This window comes from Cavia porcellus, unplaced genomic scaffold (assembly GCF_034190915.1).
Source record: "Cavia porcellus strain 051 isolate PalLab524CR breed Dunkin Hartley unplaced genomic scaffold, mCavPor4.1 scaffold_25, whole genome shotgun sequence".
In the NCBI taxonomy this organism is placed as follows: domain Eukaryota; kingdom Metazoa; phylum Chordata; class Mammalia; order Rodentia; family Caviidae; genus Cavia; species Cavia porcellus.
The window spans coordinates 18,134,196-18,150,912 of NW_026947508.1; the positions used below are offsets into that span (position 1 = coordinate 18,134,196).

General features: G+C 53.5%; 1 protein-coding gene and 1 long non-coding RNA gene across 3 annotated transcripts in view; one reads left to right on the forward strand and one right to left on the reverse strand.

The window, feature by feature from the left end:
• Positions 1–16,717, reverse strand: part of Myom3 (myomesin 3) — a 42,142-nt gene that overhangs the window by 5,925 nt on the left and 19,500 nt on the right. For both annotated transcript variants that reach the window (XM_003471128.4, XM_023565699.2), the window contains exons 17-32: positions 16,317–16,491; positions 15,376–15,497; positions 14,958–15,145; positions 14,424–14,550; positions 13,415–13,593; positions 9,000–9,114; positions 8,730–8,886; positions 7,904–8,013; positions 6,523–6,567; positions 5,370–5,506; positions 3,726–3,870; positions 3,512–3,571; positions 3,131–3,198; positions 2,112–2,222; positions 701–788; positions 214–252 (exon numbers count right to left, since the gene is read on the reverse strand). In XM_003471128.4, the coding sequence (XP_003471176.1) occupies positions 214–252; positions 701–788; positions 2,112–2,222; positions 3,131–3,198; positions 3,512–3,571; positions 3,726–3,870; positions 5,370–5,506; positions 6,523–6,567; positions 7,904–8,013; positions 8,730–8,886; positions 9,000–9,114; positions 13,415–13,593; positions 14,424–14,550; positions 14,958–15,145; positions 15,376–15,497; positions 16,317–16,491 (1,866 nt within the window). The remainder of the gene's footprint in view (positions 1–213; positions 253–700; positions 789–2,111; positions 2,223–3,130; positions 3,199–3,511; positions 3,572–3,725; positions 3,871–5,369; positions 5,507–6,522; positions 6,568–7,903; positions 8,014–8,729; positions 8,887–8,999; positions 9,115–13,414; positions 13,594–14,423; positions 14,551–14,957; positions 15,146–15,375; positions 15,498–16,316; positions 16,492–16,717) is intronic.
• On the forward strand, positions 3,114–5,989 carry LOC134472957 (uncharacterized). Its single transcript, XR_010043012.1, has 2 exons — positions 3,114–3,653; positions 4,617–5,989. It is a non-coding gene; the product is annotated as an uncharacterized LOC134472957 (long non-coding RNA).

Here is a 16,717-nt window from a genome sequence, read left to right on the forward strand (position 1 = left end):
AGTCCCTCTGGGCGGCATGCTTTGGGGCCAGCCTGCTCTCTCCTGCTCTGGGGTTGGGGATGGGGTGGGGACCTAGATCTGTGGGGAGGCAGGAGCATCTCTCCTGGTCCTTGAAGGAGGGCACAGACCCACTCCCAGCAGCCAAGGCAGGTGGGAGGCCCCGTGAGGTGCTTGGGCGTCGGTGTAGGGCTGGGCAGAGGCAGGCTTGCTTACCACTGATCCTGCCCAGCTCAGTGAAGATGGCATCCAGGTCTGGAGGGAGACAGAGAAGGGTCAGCTGGCGCAGGCTTCCCCAGGAATGTGAGGGGTGGGGACACTCTTGGACAAGGCGGTGGGAGCTGTCCTTGGGCCCAGGGAGCTCTGCAAGGTGACTGCAGAGTGGAGGGTGTCTGAGGCACTCAATGATGGGTGAGCAGAGGAGCTGACTTTTCTATTTTCTTGCAGACTGAGCCGAGCAGAGAGCGAGCGCAGGCTTTGGGCTCAGAGGGTGCACTGCAGGGCCTGGGTGTCACAGCCACATACTCCAGGGCCCCGCCTCACTGTGCAAAGTCGGGCAAGTCACTAGACCCCTCCCTGCGTCAGTGTCCCCCAGTGACCTGGAGATTTCACAAATCTTACCCCCAGGTCATATCGCAGTCTCTTGCTCCAGACTGACCCGCCTCAGCCCTCCCAGCCCATCTCGAACATCGCCAGCTCCTACCTTCACCTGTGAGGTCCAGGATGGTGTCGTCCTCCCCGCGATCATCGGAAACCTCTGCTCTGTAGATCCCCTTGTCCTCTTTGGACAACTGGAAAGGAAGGTGAGAGGTGGCGGCATCAGCGTGGGCTCCCGGAGGAGAGGCACCACCTCAGAAGGGCCGTGCTTTCTGTGTGACTCCCGAAGGCCTTCTCCTCCTGGGCCTCAGTTTATTTCTCTGGGCTCCGGACAGTTCAGACCCTGTTGATTTCTAGCTCAAGGCTGGTCTGGACCTAGGGAAAAGGGGAGACTGAGGGCAGAAGTGGATGCCTCTCATTTCCCAGCCCCTTCTTTGGGGCTTGGGGGTATTATTTGCCTTCCTGTCCCCTCAGCAACCTCTCTGACCCACCCACTGCTACACAGTGGGTCTGGGGCAGGACTAAAGGCGTGGCAGCTCTTTTAATCAGGGACTGAGGGGCTGCACCCTCTGATCCTTTCCTATGGCTTTCTTCCTCTCTTCCGTGCACCAAAGACCCTAAAGTCTCTGCCCTACAGGAAGTGGGTGATTGAAGTGACTGCTGACCCACTCTCTAGCTTTGGGTTCTTGAATTCATTCCTCTGAGCCTCAGTGTACTCATCTGTAAAATGGCAGCATTATCCTCATTCTATCCACCTGCTGCTGGTGCTTCAGAAAGCCAGGAAGCTCTGTAACAGCTGGTACCCCACAACCATGAAACACCTACTTGATGCCAGGCCCTGTTTGAGGGGCCTGCCCTGTGGTGACAGGTGGATGACATGGTATTGCCAGGATTTACAGAAGACCCTGAATTGTTATTTTGGTCCTAATAGCTGTACAAACGTGGGCAAGCTAGATTGCTCCAGACTCCTTGAGGCCAAGGGGCACCAGCATCAAGGCAAAGAAGCATGGGCCGGCCAGGATCAAGCCTATATTTCTTCCCTCTTCTGAAGGCCCTGGCTGTGGCGGAGGACTTGAGTGGGAGAAGTGAGCTCCAGGCCCACTTTGCTGTGCTCAGAACTGCCTGTCCTCAGGCCGGGGCTGTGGGAGCAGGAAGGGTTGTTGACAGAGTATCTTTCTGATCCAGGCATCTTACTGATGAAGCCGAGGTCAGAGATGGTTAGCTTAGGCCTGGAGCCCAAGCAGAGGGAAAAAAAGCAGTAATACTGGTTTTATCTTTGTTGGAAATATTATTTTTTTCTTCATGGTCTTTTTGGGGGCACTTATTTTGATTTTTTAAAAATCTCACACAAAATATAGTTTATCATGATTATTGTGTTTTTTGGTACTCCTTAAATTTTGAGCCTCAGGGTGAGAGTCTTGCATACCTTACCCAAGTCCTAGCCCTGCTCTGGACCCTGGCAAGCCTGTCATGCAGCTAATAGAGGATGTGAGCCCCGGAGCAGGAAGTGCCTTTACCTCTTCAATGCGAATTAACCCTTCACCAGTCTGCGGGTCATACTGACCATCTGGCACCTCTCTCTTCCGGAAAAACCACTGAAAGCGAGTCTCCTTCTTGGTATTGGTCACCTGCAGATGGTAGGAAGTAAAGGACTCTATCACTCTGTCTTCTTTTAAGTAAAAACTCAACTCATCACAACTTCCTGTTACAAACATGACTCCCTCCCCCACGTCCCGCCATCTCCCAGCCCATGATCAGACTGAAGGCTGGGTGTCCCCAGTTAAGTTTCTGCTTCTCTATCCCTTCCCGATTCTGTTTTCCTTGCAAATGTCTAGCCCCCCATACTTGGGACGGAACCCAGGGCCTTATGCAGATGCCCCCAGCCCATGCCTTGACTCCTTAGACTCAGATGTCACCTCCTCCAGGATATCTTCTGCCTCAGCCCCTGCCCCATTGTGATTAATCAATTTCCTGCACACATCTGCTTGAACAAGAGGCATCTTGCTTTCCAAGGATCCTGCCTTAGACCATGGGCTTGCAGAGCCTAAAGAAACCAGGTCTGCAACCTTGTGTGTTCAGTATCTGGCACTTAGTAGGTACTTTGAGTTCACTGGGTGAATCTCCTTCTGGGGAAATAATCCACCCACCGACCCTGCCCCTCCCCAGTTATCCTGGGATAGACAGGAGGAGGCTCTGGAGTCGGGCCTTCAGTGGTTAACACCTGGCCTCTGCCTGTGGTCTGGAAAGATTTGCTCTTTCATCCATAAAGTGAGGATAACATTGCCTATCTCACAGACATGGGGAGGTGGATGAAATTAAATACTGCTGTGACCCCCTAAGCACTGCTGACACAAGCACAGTGGACCCCTCGCTCTCTGGCTCACAGGCGCCCTGGCCTCCCTGGATGCCTTTGGAGACTCCTGCTGCTGCTTCCCAAGTGAGAGATCAGCAAACACTGGCGATGGAATTTGGGGCGTGGGGTGGGCAGGGCAGCCAGCAGGACAAGCCGCAGGCTGGAGGTGGGGCAGGGACTCGCCTTGCACGTCAGCAGCACTTGGCAGTCCTCGGTGACCTTCCACTGCAAAGGTTCCTGGAAGTAGGGACCTGTGGGTCCAAAACAAACACACCCACCCGTCAGCGCCCCAAACTGAGGCGGGCGCCACCTGGTGGCCACACGGGGGAAGCCAGCCTGGAGGAGGCTGCAAAGGACCGCTGGGCTTAAAGATCCAGATGCGGGGGTCTGGGGTAGTTCAAATGCTGGTTTGATCTGGTACCGGGAGAGAGGTGGACTGAATCGCAGTGGGCCTCTCTGGGGTGGGGGTAGGGTCCTCGTAACCCCAGGTCTGCCGTTCTGCAGTACAGCGGCCAGCCAAGGCCTTTGACCTCCGACCTCCGACCTCCGTCCCGCAGCTCTTACCCTGTTTTCTCTTCCAGTCTTTTCTCTTGGCATCCGCCTTCCTCAGAAGCTGGTCGAAATCTGTGAACACAGTGGGAGGGGCTGGTACCATCTGAGAAGAGTGCTGGTGCCCAGGGGGACATCAGGTGGCCAGGAGACAGAGGTGGGTGGGGGAGGGGCTCAGCAGGCCCCTGAGTGGGGGTTGGGGGAGGCTGGGGAGCAGCAGGATGCTGACCGTCGTCCACCAGGGCCAGGGTGATCTGGTTTTTGGCTTTTCCATCCTGGAGCTGCGCAGTGTAGGAGCCTTTATCATCCTCTGTCAATTGCTGGATGATCACCTCAACCAAGCCCTTCTCACGGTCAAAATTGATTGTGCGGTTCTGGGAAGAAGCAACGGAGTGAGTTCCCTAACTTGGGAACAGCTTGTGGACCATGCGTCAGGGTGGAGTTGAGCTTGGGGAGAGGGGTGTGAACCACGGACAGTGATCATCTTTCAGAGACCCTGTTCTGCCCGTGTGGATTGGGGTGCCCCAGCTACGGGGCCCTGGAAGATACCCTGGATGCTTGAGTTAATCTCATGGTAATAATAACCCCTCACCCCTGCTGTGACTTCTTGTTGGTCATTTCCTACTCCTTTTACAGTTTCATAGAAACACCATAAAAGTATATGAAGAAAAAAAAAGTATATGAAGGTCCTGGGCCTGATGGTACATGTCCTTAATACCAGCACTTGGGAGGCTGAGGCAGGAGGCTCACCATGAGTTTAAGTTCAGCCTGAACTACACAGCAAGACCTTGTCTAAAAAAAAGAAAGAGTGGGCTGGGGATCTGGCTCATCGGCATAAGCGCCTGCCTTGCAAGCAGGCAGTCGTGAGTTCGGTCCCTGGTACCGATAAAAAGGAAAAAGACCAAAAAACAAAAACAAACACCTATATACTGCTACCCAGAACTAACTCTTCTCTACAGTTTGCTACATTTCAACAGTTTAAAAACTTTCATTTTTCTCCTTTAGGTCTTTATTTCCTCTGGTTTTGTGTATATATGTATGATTTGCTGGAATGATCTAATTTCCCTCTTTCTCTCTCTCCATCTCCCTCTCTTCCTCCCTTACTTCCTCCCCCTCCCAGTCTCCATCTGTCTCTGTCTGTCTGTCTTTCCTTTCTCCCGGGAATTGAACCCAGGGTCTTCCTCATTCCAAATACATTCTCTACCGCTGAGCTACACCCCTAGTGCCAACCCATGTTCTCTGATGGCCGATTTGCCGCCTGGAGATGAAACCACACACCACGTGAGGCTGCGCCCTGAGCTTGAATCTCTCACAAGATTGGCAATCGCCGTGTTTGCAAATCAGAGCAATTGAGGGCCAGCAACCTAGCTAACAAAACCTGCCTGCTTAACGAAGGTAAATAAAAACTGAACATAAAATAATCCTCTTCCCGTAACAGGAGGAATTAAAAATCATTTCAATGATTTTACAATGTAGATGTTTGGACAAAATCTCACTCATGCCACACTGGTTTAATGAGCTGTTTTGAATATAAGAAAAGCAAAAAGACTGGAACTAAATCTGTTCAAGAACAGAACAAGGAGTGAACGAGCACAGGAAAGGCGGCTGAGGGGATTGAAGCTCTCTACTGAAAGTACATTAGGCTCGTGAGAGAGCTCTTTGTATTTGTGCCTAAAACAGGGCGAGGGCCTCGGTGTGGATACCGATGGGCCCGCGTGCAAGCTGTGCACTGGAAGAATGTCTGCTGGGGTGGCCCAGGACAGCCACACAGTCTGTGTGGCCATCTCTGAAATGCCTGCTCTGGGGAGAACCGAGGCCAGGACAGGCCACCTGTGCTCAGGAGGGGCTCCCGGGGATGGTGAGCGCCAGTTACCGGTGAGCTGAAGATCTCCTTCTCGTTGAAGATGAGGTGCAGCTCCGCGGCCGGAGACAGCTTCTCTACCTCCAGCCACAGCCGCACCTCCCCTCGCTCCAGGATGTCAATGTTCCAGCCGGAGATCAGTTTGATTACTGGAAAGCACAGGATGGGGAGGGTATAGATGGGCCCCCTCCTTTCCTCCCTACCCAGTTGCACCCAGTTGACACAGGAGCTGCTTGGAGGGCCTAAGGCTGGGGGCTGAGGAGGGTTTTTTTTTTTTTTTTTGTCTTTTTCCTTTTTATCGGTACCAGGGATCGAACCCATGACTGCATGCTTGCAAGGCAGGCGCTTATGCCGCTGAGCTAAATCCCCAGCCCCGAGGAGGGCTTTTTGTATGCGGGCTCTGGACTGAACCGATCTCAGGGAAGCATTTCCCCTTCAAGGGTTCTGAGGCTGTGGTTCTCAAGCTGGCCCAGCACTGGATCTCTGAGGACTTTGAAGAACACTTGTGCCCAGCATGGTGGCACAGGCATGTAATTTTAGCACTCAGGAGGATTATAATTCTAGCACTAGCAGAAGGATTACAATAAGTTTGAGGCCAGCTTGGGCAAAATAGCAAATTCAAGGCCGGTCTGAATTGCATAGTGTCTGTCTCATCTGTCTCAAAAAACCAAACCAAACCAAAACTAATGAACCAAACAAAAAACTTGAAAATAAACAGATATCTCCTCCCATCCCCACCATTACCCCCCAAAGAACAAAACACTGGTATTGGGGCTCCACTTCCAGTGGTTCTGATTTGTCCAGGGTGTGGTTTGGGTGTTGTTCCTGGGGTGATTCCCATGTGTGGCCAAGTTTGTTCCAGGACTGCTTATGCTATTCCCAGCCAAAGGAAGGAGGAGGTGGAGGATTAGATGGGCCAAAATTTAAATGACTGAAGAGCAGGTAATAATACTTAGAAAAAGAAAGCACCTGTGGCCTTTCCTGCATTGCCTGTCCTTGGCTTCTGCTGGCTTCCTTTTTCCCTCTGTGGAGCTTCTGGCCTCCTGCCACAGCCCTCGGGGCCCCCCCCCCCCTCCATCTCCGCCCCTGCCCAGGGGTTAATTCTCCAGCCCTGTCTTCTCTGGATGCGCCCTGGCCCCTTAGCAGCTATGGGTTTAACGCTTACCTGGGTTTCTGATCTCATGGCTCAACTTCTTCAGCTTGTCCAGCTCTAGCAGAGAAGGGCACAGAAAGCAGCAAGAATAAACTATCTGGGCTCTGGGGGACCATAAGAGCCACCCCGGGTCCCAAGCTGGGTAAGTCCTGTGAGATCCCCATCACCCTCTGCTTCAGAATCACCTGCTGCAGGGGATGATGATGTGCACAGGGCAGGAGACCCTGGGGCTGCTGCTGGCCGCCCTGAGGTTGCACATCTTCCTGTCCGTAAGGCCTGGACCAAGCCCACCTCTCTTGACAAGCACCTACTGTGTGCCAGGCTGTGCATGATCTCAGTGGCATCACATGGTGCTGTGGGCTGAGCACCCTGGCTGCTGCTGGCCACTCCATGCCCATGGGGTCCTGAGCCCCACTGTTAACTGGGGTACCATCCTGTCCCAGTGCCCTACAGGTCTCCAGGGGGCCCAGCAGAGAGCTGCCACCCCATCTGCTCATGGCCTGTTTCTGTCCACTTTGCCTGTCCTGCTGAGCTGAGCTCTGGATTGCCATGAGTGTCCAGCGCACAGTAAGTGCTCAATAAATATTCATTGCAGGGATGAATTGGCAGGGTCAGAGCCCATCTTCATTTTCCTGATAAAGCCCAGAATCCTTAGCATGATGAACCTGGACTCAGGGACAGCAGGCGCTTGTCCAAACAACAACAAACCCTTCACTTTTGAGGATGGCTTTGGTTTATCTGTATAGTAACACTGTTTCCAAAGGCGCAGCCAAGGATCACAGTGGCCCCTTTACAGACCAAGAAACCGAGGTACGAGGGGTAATAGAATTGCTCACGGTCAAGGAGCCAGGAAACTGAGCTGGCATTGTAACCTCGTCTCTGGGCCTTTGCTTCTTAGCCAAACCCAAGAGCAACGAGCATTGGAGGCCATGGAGTGGGCTGTCCGTGTTGCCATGGAGACAGCAGAGCACTCTCAGGGTCTCTGGTTTCCTGAATTTATAGGAGTCGCAGGAGCCTTCAGCCGGCCCCATTCTTTGCCCCTCCTGGCAGTCTGGACTCCTCCCTCCCCATCAGTGCTGCTTGCAGTTCATTATCACCTTTGCACTCTCATTTTTCTTAGGCTAAAGAGCGAACTAAAATAATTCTGGATGATTTGCTTTCATCAAAAGTAGGAAAATGAAAGGGAGGTCAGACGAATGCACGTTCGACCAGGCAGGGATTTTTGTGGGTTGAGTTCTGATGTGGTCCCAGGGCCTAGGACAGAACCTGGCACAGGACAGGGGTGCACTAGACTGACTGACTGACCGAATGAATGCCTGGTGGCTGAGGCTGCTGCTTGCTGGCCATTATAGGCACCTGTGTTTGGACTCCAAACTGGGGGGCTGCTCCTCACCTTCCTCAGTCAGCGTGTGGCTGGCAGAGATGTCCTCATCAGCATCGGTGACTGTCACTGAGTAGGTGCCCAGATCCTGAAGGTCAGGTTCTTTCAGGATGATCTTGGACCTGGCAGAGAGGGGACAGAGGCTCTGAGCAGCTCCTTGGCCTCGTGCAAGGGAGCCTGCGAGCTGCAGGATTTGGGCTCTGGTGGCCTGCACCATCCCAGGCCCTGGCCAAGGTGGAAGCAGGGCAGCTGACTCCTTGCCCTTCCTTGGGGTCCCCTTTGGCCTGCCACCTGCATTGGCCCCACTAGCTGGGCTCTGGCACAGGGTCTGCTAGACCTGGCTGTACTGCCCCATCTTCCTCCAGGGCTCAAGAGTCAGCTTTATCTTCTGCAGGGGAGGATGAGTGAGATGGTAGGGGCCCTTGTGTCACCGGGTCCAGCCCTCTACTGTATGGACAAGGAAGCCGCTGGACCCCACAGGAGTCTTCTTGGAGGCTCTGGGGCAGAGGCAGTGCAATCCCTTATGGAAAAAGAACCTCTCAAAGAGCATCACCATGCTGAGCATGGTGGCATGTGCCTGTAATCCTGGCGCGCAGGAGGCTGAGGCAGGAGGATCACTGTGAGTTTCAGGCCAGCCTGGACTGCATGGTAAGACCGTGTCTCAAAAGAACGTTGCCATGTCCGCCCCTCAATCCCCTCTCCCCTCACTTCCTGCCGAGGTGTTATCAGCGGGCCACTGAGCTCAGCTGTCTGCACCCTGCCTGTGGCCTCACCCCAGCCCGGGCCGGCAGTATCCGGTCCTGTGAGTGGCTATGGCTCCTCCTCACCCCTCACTCACTTGTTAACTCCATCCTCCACCTTGACCCTTTGGGGGTCGGGTGGACCCTTGTAATCCTTGGACCACTGAAACTCTGAGTCATCGGGGGCCTCAGGGGCTTCGAAAGCCATGTAGATCTGGCCTTCCTCATCCACGCCAACCTCGATCTCATGGGCATCTGAGGGAGAGATCCAGCAGGGAGGGGGAGGGGGGACGGATGTTTATAAATAGTAAACCCGACCACGCCCCCCTTAGGTCCAGCAGTGCAGCGCATGCGCCCTGGCCCCCTACCTGGCTTGTCCTCCAGGAGCACAGGGTCAGTGGGCATCGATGGTTGTCCCAGCCCAGCTGAGTTCATGGCCTGCACCTGGAACACGTACTTCTTCCCTGTCTGCAGGTCAGATACCTGGGAGGGGGGCGAGAGCCAGCACTGAGCATGGTGAGGGTTGTTCCCCTGGGCCCTAGCTGGGCACAGGAGGCCTGGGGCAGGAGCGGAACACATCTCGCTCCTGAGTTCCAGACTGTAAAAATGTTATTAAAATTTGAATTTTGTGGTACTGGGGATTGAACCTAGTGCCTCTGTACTGAGCTACAGCCTCAGTATGTGTTTTTGGTTTTGTTTTGAGACAGAGTCTCACTAAGTTGCTGTGTTGCCCAAGTTGGGCTCCACCTTGAGATTCTCCTGCCTCAGCCTCCTAGAGGTTCTGGGATTACAGATACTCACTACCACATCAGGCTCTGAGTTCCAGCTTTGTGACTGGCCTCTAGCTGCTTATCTCCCAGTCACTGGCACTGGAACCTGCTTGAGGCTTAACTCTACCTTCTCTTTCTAACGAGACACTCTGTTCCTGTGTCCCTGTCTCTCCCTCTGTCCTCCTCCCTCCTCCCTCCAAATGCCAGAGGCAGGCCTCAGACGATCGTGTTAGATCTTTTTTTCTTTTGTTTAGACGGGGTCTTACTATGCAGTTCAGGCTGGCCTTGAACTCCCTGTAGCTCAGGCAACAATTCTCCTGCCTCAGCCTCCCAAGTGCTGGGATTTGAAGTGTGTGCCACCATACCTGGCTTGGAGAGGTGGTTTTCTTGAGTCCTCCTTACCTGATCACCAAATCCTGCCTATTTTATTTCCCTTACGTTTCCTCCCCTCCGTGTCAAGGCCACATCCTGATCGAAGCTTTATTTCTCCTCACTTGGATTGGTTCATGTTTCCTAAATGGCGTTTGTGCTCCTGGACCCTTCTCCAGTACGGTTTTCCCTGTCAATCTGATTATGCTTCTCCCATCTTTCAGTGACTCTCAGGGTCAAGGTCACATCCAGATGTTTAGAACCTAAGGACTTGTAATCTGCTTTAACCTTCCATCTTCTTAGCTAGAACACAAAGGAGTGAAACTCTCTTTCCTTCGTTACACCGCCCCCGATGGCTGCTCGTCTTCTATAGTCCTGACACGGAAGCTGTGAGCGCCACCTCCTTCTCTCCATTCAGCCATAACCCTGATGCTTATTCAGGCTTAAACTTAGGAGATCTCGCAGATTGCTGACATCAAAAAGAGAGCCAATGGGAGGCATCAGGACCCTACACATACAGGGCGCCTGACCTACCAAGGCCCTTTCCTGCCCGCTTCCGCTGCTGCCACAGGACCCTCAACAAACGTGTCCACCCTGTGAGGTGCACACCTGCAGTTCCTTCCTCAGGACATGCAAGAACTCGGCTCATTTTGGCCCACTCGGCTGTGTCCCTCCAAGTCCCTTCCCTCCCTCAGGGTCTGCATGGTCAGGGAGCCGTTACCCTCCCCACTGCCTGCCCTCTTGGGTTGCTGGCCCTCCTCCTTGGCCTGGCGGACTCCAGCTCAGGCTTCCGGGACCGCTGAGCTGGGGAAGTCGAGGATCCCAGGGTGTGGCTCTGACCTTTCTCCTCTGGTATTAGACAGCTAAATCAGGTAGAAAGATTAGAGTCAGACCCGCCTGGGCCTTGGAGGAGTCAGAGCAGAAGATAACACGTTACAGCTGTGGCTGGAGGCGCGTTCCTTGAAGGACTCCAGACAAAGACGGAATGACTACACCTTCAGGCTTCCCCAGGGGGAAACAATAATACAGAAGGCGTCACCTGGGTGGGGACCAAGACTTCCTTGACTGTCCCCTCCAGGAAAGGTCCTTGTTTCTCTTCATGCACACCTGTTACGTGACTTGCTTCCCACAGGATCAATATTACCTGAGCAACTATCCTTGTAGGCTAATTGGATGATCAGAGTTTGTTCCACCTTATACCCAGCTCGTGACTTGCACCCACCTCATGATTTTGCTCTATAAAGCCTCCCCTGTAAGTAGAGTCCGTGGCAAACTGCTTTCTGGTCCCCTCTGGTCCTTCGTAGACAGAAACTATCTTCCCTCAATAAATATTTCCTCCTCTAAGCTCCACTGCTCCTTAGAAGTCATGCTTTGATTTTGGGGGACACACACTCAGGGGTTGCGAGTTACAGTACTTCCCTGGTATTATCTGGACGCTCGGGGGTCCTCTAGCATCCCCGTGTCATCAGCACCCCGACCTCCCTCCATGGCTGCATTCGTCACCCTGCACTGTAATTGCTGTCACCCTGTGGCTGTCGTTTGTTTAGCTTGTTATGTCCAGGGCCCCGTCCAGACCTGGCAGTCGGCCGATGTCAGGAAGAGGTTAGTGAATGGCTGAGTGACAGCCAGCCCTTCCCATGTGGACACCGGTGCCAAGTCACTGTTCTGGCCCGGGGTCACTCACAGAGGGAGGGACTGTCTGTCCATCATGTGGGGCTTTCTCAGGCCAGCTGTCCAGCACCGGCCAATTCCTGTGCTAGCGGACTGACCCTGGGGATGTGGAATCTCAGAGGACTCTGCCTGTGAATGCTTTTCTTCTGTTGTGTTGGGTCAGGTGGGCTTAGTTTCATTTTTACAAGATTAAGTTGTTTCTTTTTTATTTTTGAGTTGTTTCTGATTATAAGAGAAAGTGGGAAAATTTTAAAGCGGCGGAGAAGGATATAAAGTGAAGGATTAAAGCCCCTCAGGGGTTCCTTAGTTCCACAGAGGACCGGGCTGAGCAGGATGGTGAAAATCATCTTAGATTTTGTAAAAACATGATGTGTATCTTGCTCTCTTTGTTGGTATCTAACCCCTTCCACATTACTGTGGGCTTCCCAAGCCTATCTTCTTTCTCTTGTGTGCTGTCAAGGAAGGCTAAAGAATGCCTCTGTCATCCAGGCATGGCAGCTCACGCCTGTAATCCTAGCACTCTGGGAGGCTGAGGCAGGAGGATCCCTAGTGAGAGTGAGGGACTTAGCAGGATCTTATCTCAGAATAAAAAAGGGCTAGAGATGTAGCTAAACTGGTAGGCCTGGGTTGCATCCTCATTACATGTGTGTGCACACGTGTGTGTGTGTGTGTGTGTGTGTGTGTGTGTGTGTGTTGTGTGATCCTGACAACTGCACCTCCTCCTGTGCCTGGGAAAGGTGCCTCAGGGAGGAAGTAGCCCATCTTTCTCTAGAGCTGCAGAAAATACAATAGCACACTTTCCTTGCATCCCCACCCGCAGATACGCTATCTACAGGGCATGGACACCACAGCCTGTGAAAGTGACCCCAGTGACCGGAAGTCAGTAAGCCAGTGACTTGTGTCTGCAGCTGCTGATTCATAGTGACACCTTTACCTTCTGACTTGTATAAATATGTGTGAGTCACCTTTGTCACACCGGGAAAAGAGTTCCTTTACTCTTGTGTGTGTGTAAAGCTAAAACCACGAAGCCACCGTGATCAAGACCATGTTTCTTATTTATCCGAAAGGTTTAGAGTTTTTCTTATTTAAATTAAAAGGCATTTATCTTCAAATGTTTTTCTCTATGTAATATAGATACTATAGATTGTGTGCTATGTATTTATTTTTTGGGTACTGGGGGTTGAACTCACAACCTTACACTTGCCAGATGGACGCGTAAGCTGCTGAGCTAAATCCCTGGCTGACTGTGTGCTGTTTAAACATAAAAATATCTTACTCTTCTTCTCTCTTTCTTTTGTTTTGGTTTTCTGAGAGGGATCTCACTGTGCATCCCAAGCTGGCCTCGCACTCACAGCAATCCTCCTGCTTCAGCCTCCCTAGTGCTGGGATGACTGGTGTGTTTACCACACTGGGATGCTTTTCTTTCTTACCTGCATATGACTGGTGTATTTTCATGGCCATACGCGAAGGTCTGGCTCACCCCTAACCCTACTGCCATTCCCTGTGCTTCACACTACCTGGCCCGGCGTCTCTGTGAAGGAGCACTATGATTTCAGCAAACTCCTTCTGGCAGACATTTAAATTGCTCCCGGCTTTTGCTACAGTGCTAGAGTCACTGTCACCATCCTTAGGTCCTTCCACACATGCCTCATTCTTCCTCTACAATCCAACTCCAGAGGCATACTTCCAGGGTCTAGGGATGTGCATATCTAAATACTGAAACACTGGCCTCGCTTGTGTCGTGATTTCACAGAGGATTCTGTCCAGCATAGAGCAGAGTAAGGCCAGTGGCCAGCCGGACCTGCTGTCAACTTGCTGTGTGGCCCTGGCTAAGTCACTCTCCTCCTCTGCTCCTGTGCTGCCAGTAAGATAAGGCGCGCTGTCCGAGGGGTGTTGCAGCTTGAGTGGTTCTGCCATGTCCAGCGGCAGGGAAGGCTCAGGGCTGGTTAGAAGATGAAGAGGCAGGAACTTACCCTGAAGTGGGTGGCAGAGACGGGGTGTGGGGTGATCTGCTTCCACTCCTCAGAGCCTTCCTCCTGGACACTGATGCAATAGCCCGTGACCGGTCCCGCCCCTGTGTAGATGGGGGGCTCCCACTGCAGCATCAGGGAGGTGGCCCGCACTTCGGATGCCTGCACATCATACGGGGGGCCTGTGGGGGAGGGATGGCAGAGATGTGGGGGCCAGGCATCCGGGCAACAAGCTGGGCGGTCCGCCAGCAAGCTGGTCAAGTGGGTCATTACCAGGCCTGGAAGGGCCTGCTCCAGGCACAGGGAGGACCTGGCCAGCCTTGGCTTTGTGGCAAAGCTGGGTTCTGGGACTCCTGTTCCCTGACCTTAAAATGGGAACACTAGTCCTCACACTGCTGCTGTGAGCCATACGAAGCAATAGTAAGAGTGTTTGGAAAGTGTCTGGTACACAGTCAATACCAGATACATAGTCAGTATCCGAGAGGTAAGAGCTGCTCATCACAGCTGCTCCTGAAGGCCCTGCGTGGTGTAATTACCTGGCACCAGGTGGGACAGGTACGGAGCTGAGCATCGTGATAGATAATGTGATTGTTCCCTCTTGGGGGAGGTGAGGGGAGCATGCTCAGGGGTTACTGTCACAGCGTGTGGTGTCCCCCTGAGGGGACTCCTGAAATGCACGGGCTTCAGTGGTAAACCGGGAAAATCCCAGGTGGATGAGAGGGGGTCTCGCCACGTGGCCTTGGCATTCACAACAGGGCTGGGGCAGAATCAGCGCGTCAGGTTGGGGGATGGTTGGTGTTGGGGTGCAGACTTAGGAGGTGGCCAGTCAGGGGTTGTTTTTGGTAGGCTAGGGACAGTCTGCACGAGGTATTCCAAGGTCAGTCTGTGGAAGAGTCAGCATCTGCGGTCCAGATCAACCGAGCAAGACTGAACACACAGAAGCTGACCATCTCTCTGGGGCCAGGTGGTGAGGGCAGGCAGGGCAGCCTGGGATGCAGCCCTCGGGCCTCACCTGGCTGGGGCATTGTCCACTCTTTGCACTCAAACAGGCTGCTCGGTGCCGACAGCTCACCAACACCTGCCCAGTTTACTGCTCGGGCACGGAACTCATAGAAGTGGCCTTCATGGAGGTCGCTGACCTGGAGGAAGGGAAAGACGGGCTGGGTTTGCTGCAGCTGGGGAGGAGGAGCTGTGGGTGTGGTGGTGGGGCCCTCGGCACTGAGCTCCATTTCCAGCCCCTTATTTGTTTATTTATTTTTATTTTGAGATAGTGTCTTGCTGAATTGTTAAATTGCCTGTGCTGGGCTCAAACTCACAGTCCTCCTGCCTTGTAGGGGAGCTGTGATTACAGGTGTGAGCCACCACAGGGGCTTTACACAGGGGCTTTACACAGGGGCCTCAGGAATCGCCTATGCCTGAACTCAGCTGGGCAGTGGCTGCAGGGGAATTTGAGGGCACACAAGTGCCTGGAGGCCTCACTCCGTGTCCTCCATGTCCCCTTGCACACACAGCAGTGACATGAGTTCCTGGCCACACTCCTGCTCACCTTGCAGACCCGGCTGGGGACTGGCTGCTGGTTGACCGGGTGCCAGTCTGGCTCCTCTGAGTCATGCTGGTCCAGGAAGTAGCCCAGGATCTTGCCACCTCCACGACGCTTGGGGGGTTTCCACCCAATGACCATTTCATTCTTCCCGCAGTGCAGGAGGGCAAAATCATACGGGGCTGACGGGGTGGCTGTGGGAGGCGAGGAGGCAGGCAGCTGCTCCCAAGGGTAGTGGCGCTGGGCTGTGGGGCCTGAGGGAGCCCAGGAGCCTCCCCTGGTGGTCATCCACCCTGTCCCAGGGGTCCCTGAGCCAACCGCGTCTTCCCTGAAGGACACCCAGATCTGATGTGGCCCAGGAGCCGGGCCCCCGCCCAGCCCAGGATGCCCCAGAGGGTAATGGGTTGGTCTCCTGGGGACTCACCCAGGGCCTGCTTGACCCTGATGGGCTCCGTGGGGGCTGAGCTGTCACCCACACCGGCCTCACTGACGGACCGGACACAGAACTCGTACTCCTTCCCTGTCCTCAGCCCTGGAACTGTAAACCTTGGAGAGAAATGTGCAGCCTCAGGGGTGGCCAAACAGCCTGGAGACTTCCTGAACCTCGTGGGCTAAGTGGTTATCAGTGTGATGAGGTTTGGGGGTTCTGACCCACTCTTCCCTAAAAATATCTCCCCCAATCCGACAGCAATGCCTGAAATTGCTCCATGGCGGGTGTTGTCCTTAAGGTCCAAAAGGATGCTTGCTCTTCTAAGGACCGCAGTCAAAGTGCAAATACTTACAATGCAAAAGTTCCCAACCTAGGATCAAGGGTGCCCACCCTTGGCCCAGTGCTATATGCTCAACTTCAGAGCTCTGAGTTTTGATCTTGAACAAGAACAGGTGGCTTTTATAATCTGCAATGCTGCTGTGACTCAAAACACAGAGTCTTCAGAAAAACCTCAGTAGGAAGTGTCACCCACAAAAGGACACCCTGGTTTAGAGAAAATTGTCCTTCTCTTCCTGTCCCTGTGTGACAAAGCCCAGGTCGTGGACCTCTGTCTCCCTTCTCCCTTATCCACATTGTCCTGTAGTAGATCTGGCTCTGCAGGGGACTCCTCCAATCCATGGTCACCCCATGCCCAGACTTCTGCAAAGGGCACGCCCTTGGCAAGTGTGTGCCAAAAGAGTCCATCTGGGCAGGTCCCTGTTCTTGCTCTTCCTAGCCATGGGAGTTTTGGCAAGATGCTTAACCTCTCTGTGCCTCAGTTCCTCCCTCTGTAAAATGATGATAAAAGCAATCATCCTAACTGTCCTAACGGTGGCCCATACAGCTGTGACACAGTGGGCTGGGTGCCTGCTGTGGATGGGGCAGGACAGGTTCACCTGCTGCCCTGGATGGGTTTGTTGTTGACTGTCTGCCATTCAGATGATCCTGCCTCCCGAGAGTAGATGTAATATCCCAAGAGCTCGGCGCCACCGTCCACAGGATCCCAGGTCAGGGACACAGAGGTCTGTGTGTCTCGGAAAGCTTGAACTTGAGCCGGAGGAGGGAGAGTGGCTGAGAAACAGAAGCATAGGAAAGAGAGGCCAAGTTAAGACCCTGACAGGCTGGAGGAGAGGTTTTGGGGAGAGGCAGAGAGGAGGCCCACAGCAATCCAGGACATCATATGGATTTCAGCTTTGCGCAGGGGACTAGGGTTCAATTTCCCAGGCCTGAAAGTGCATCTAGGACTTTCCTATTTAAAAGTCCTCTCTTCCGTAACTGCTGAGCATCTCTGTTTCTT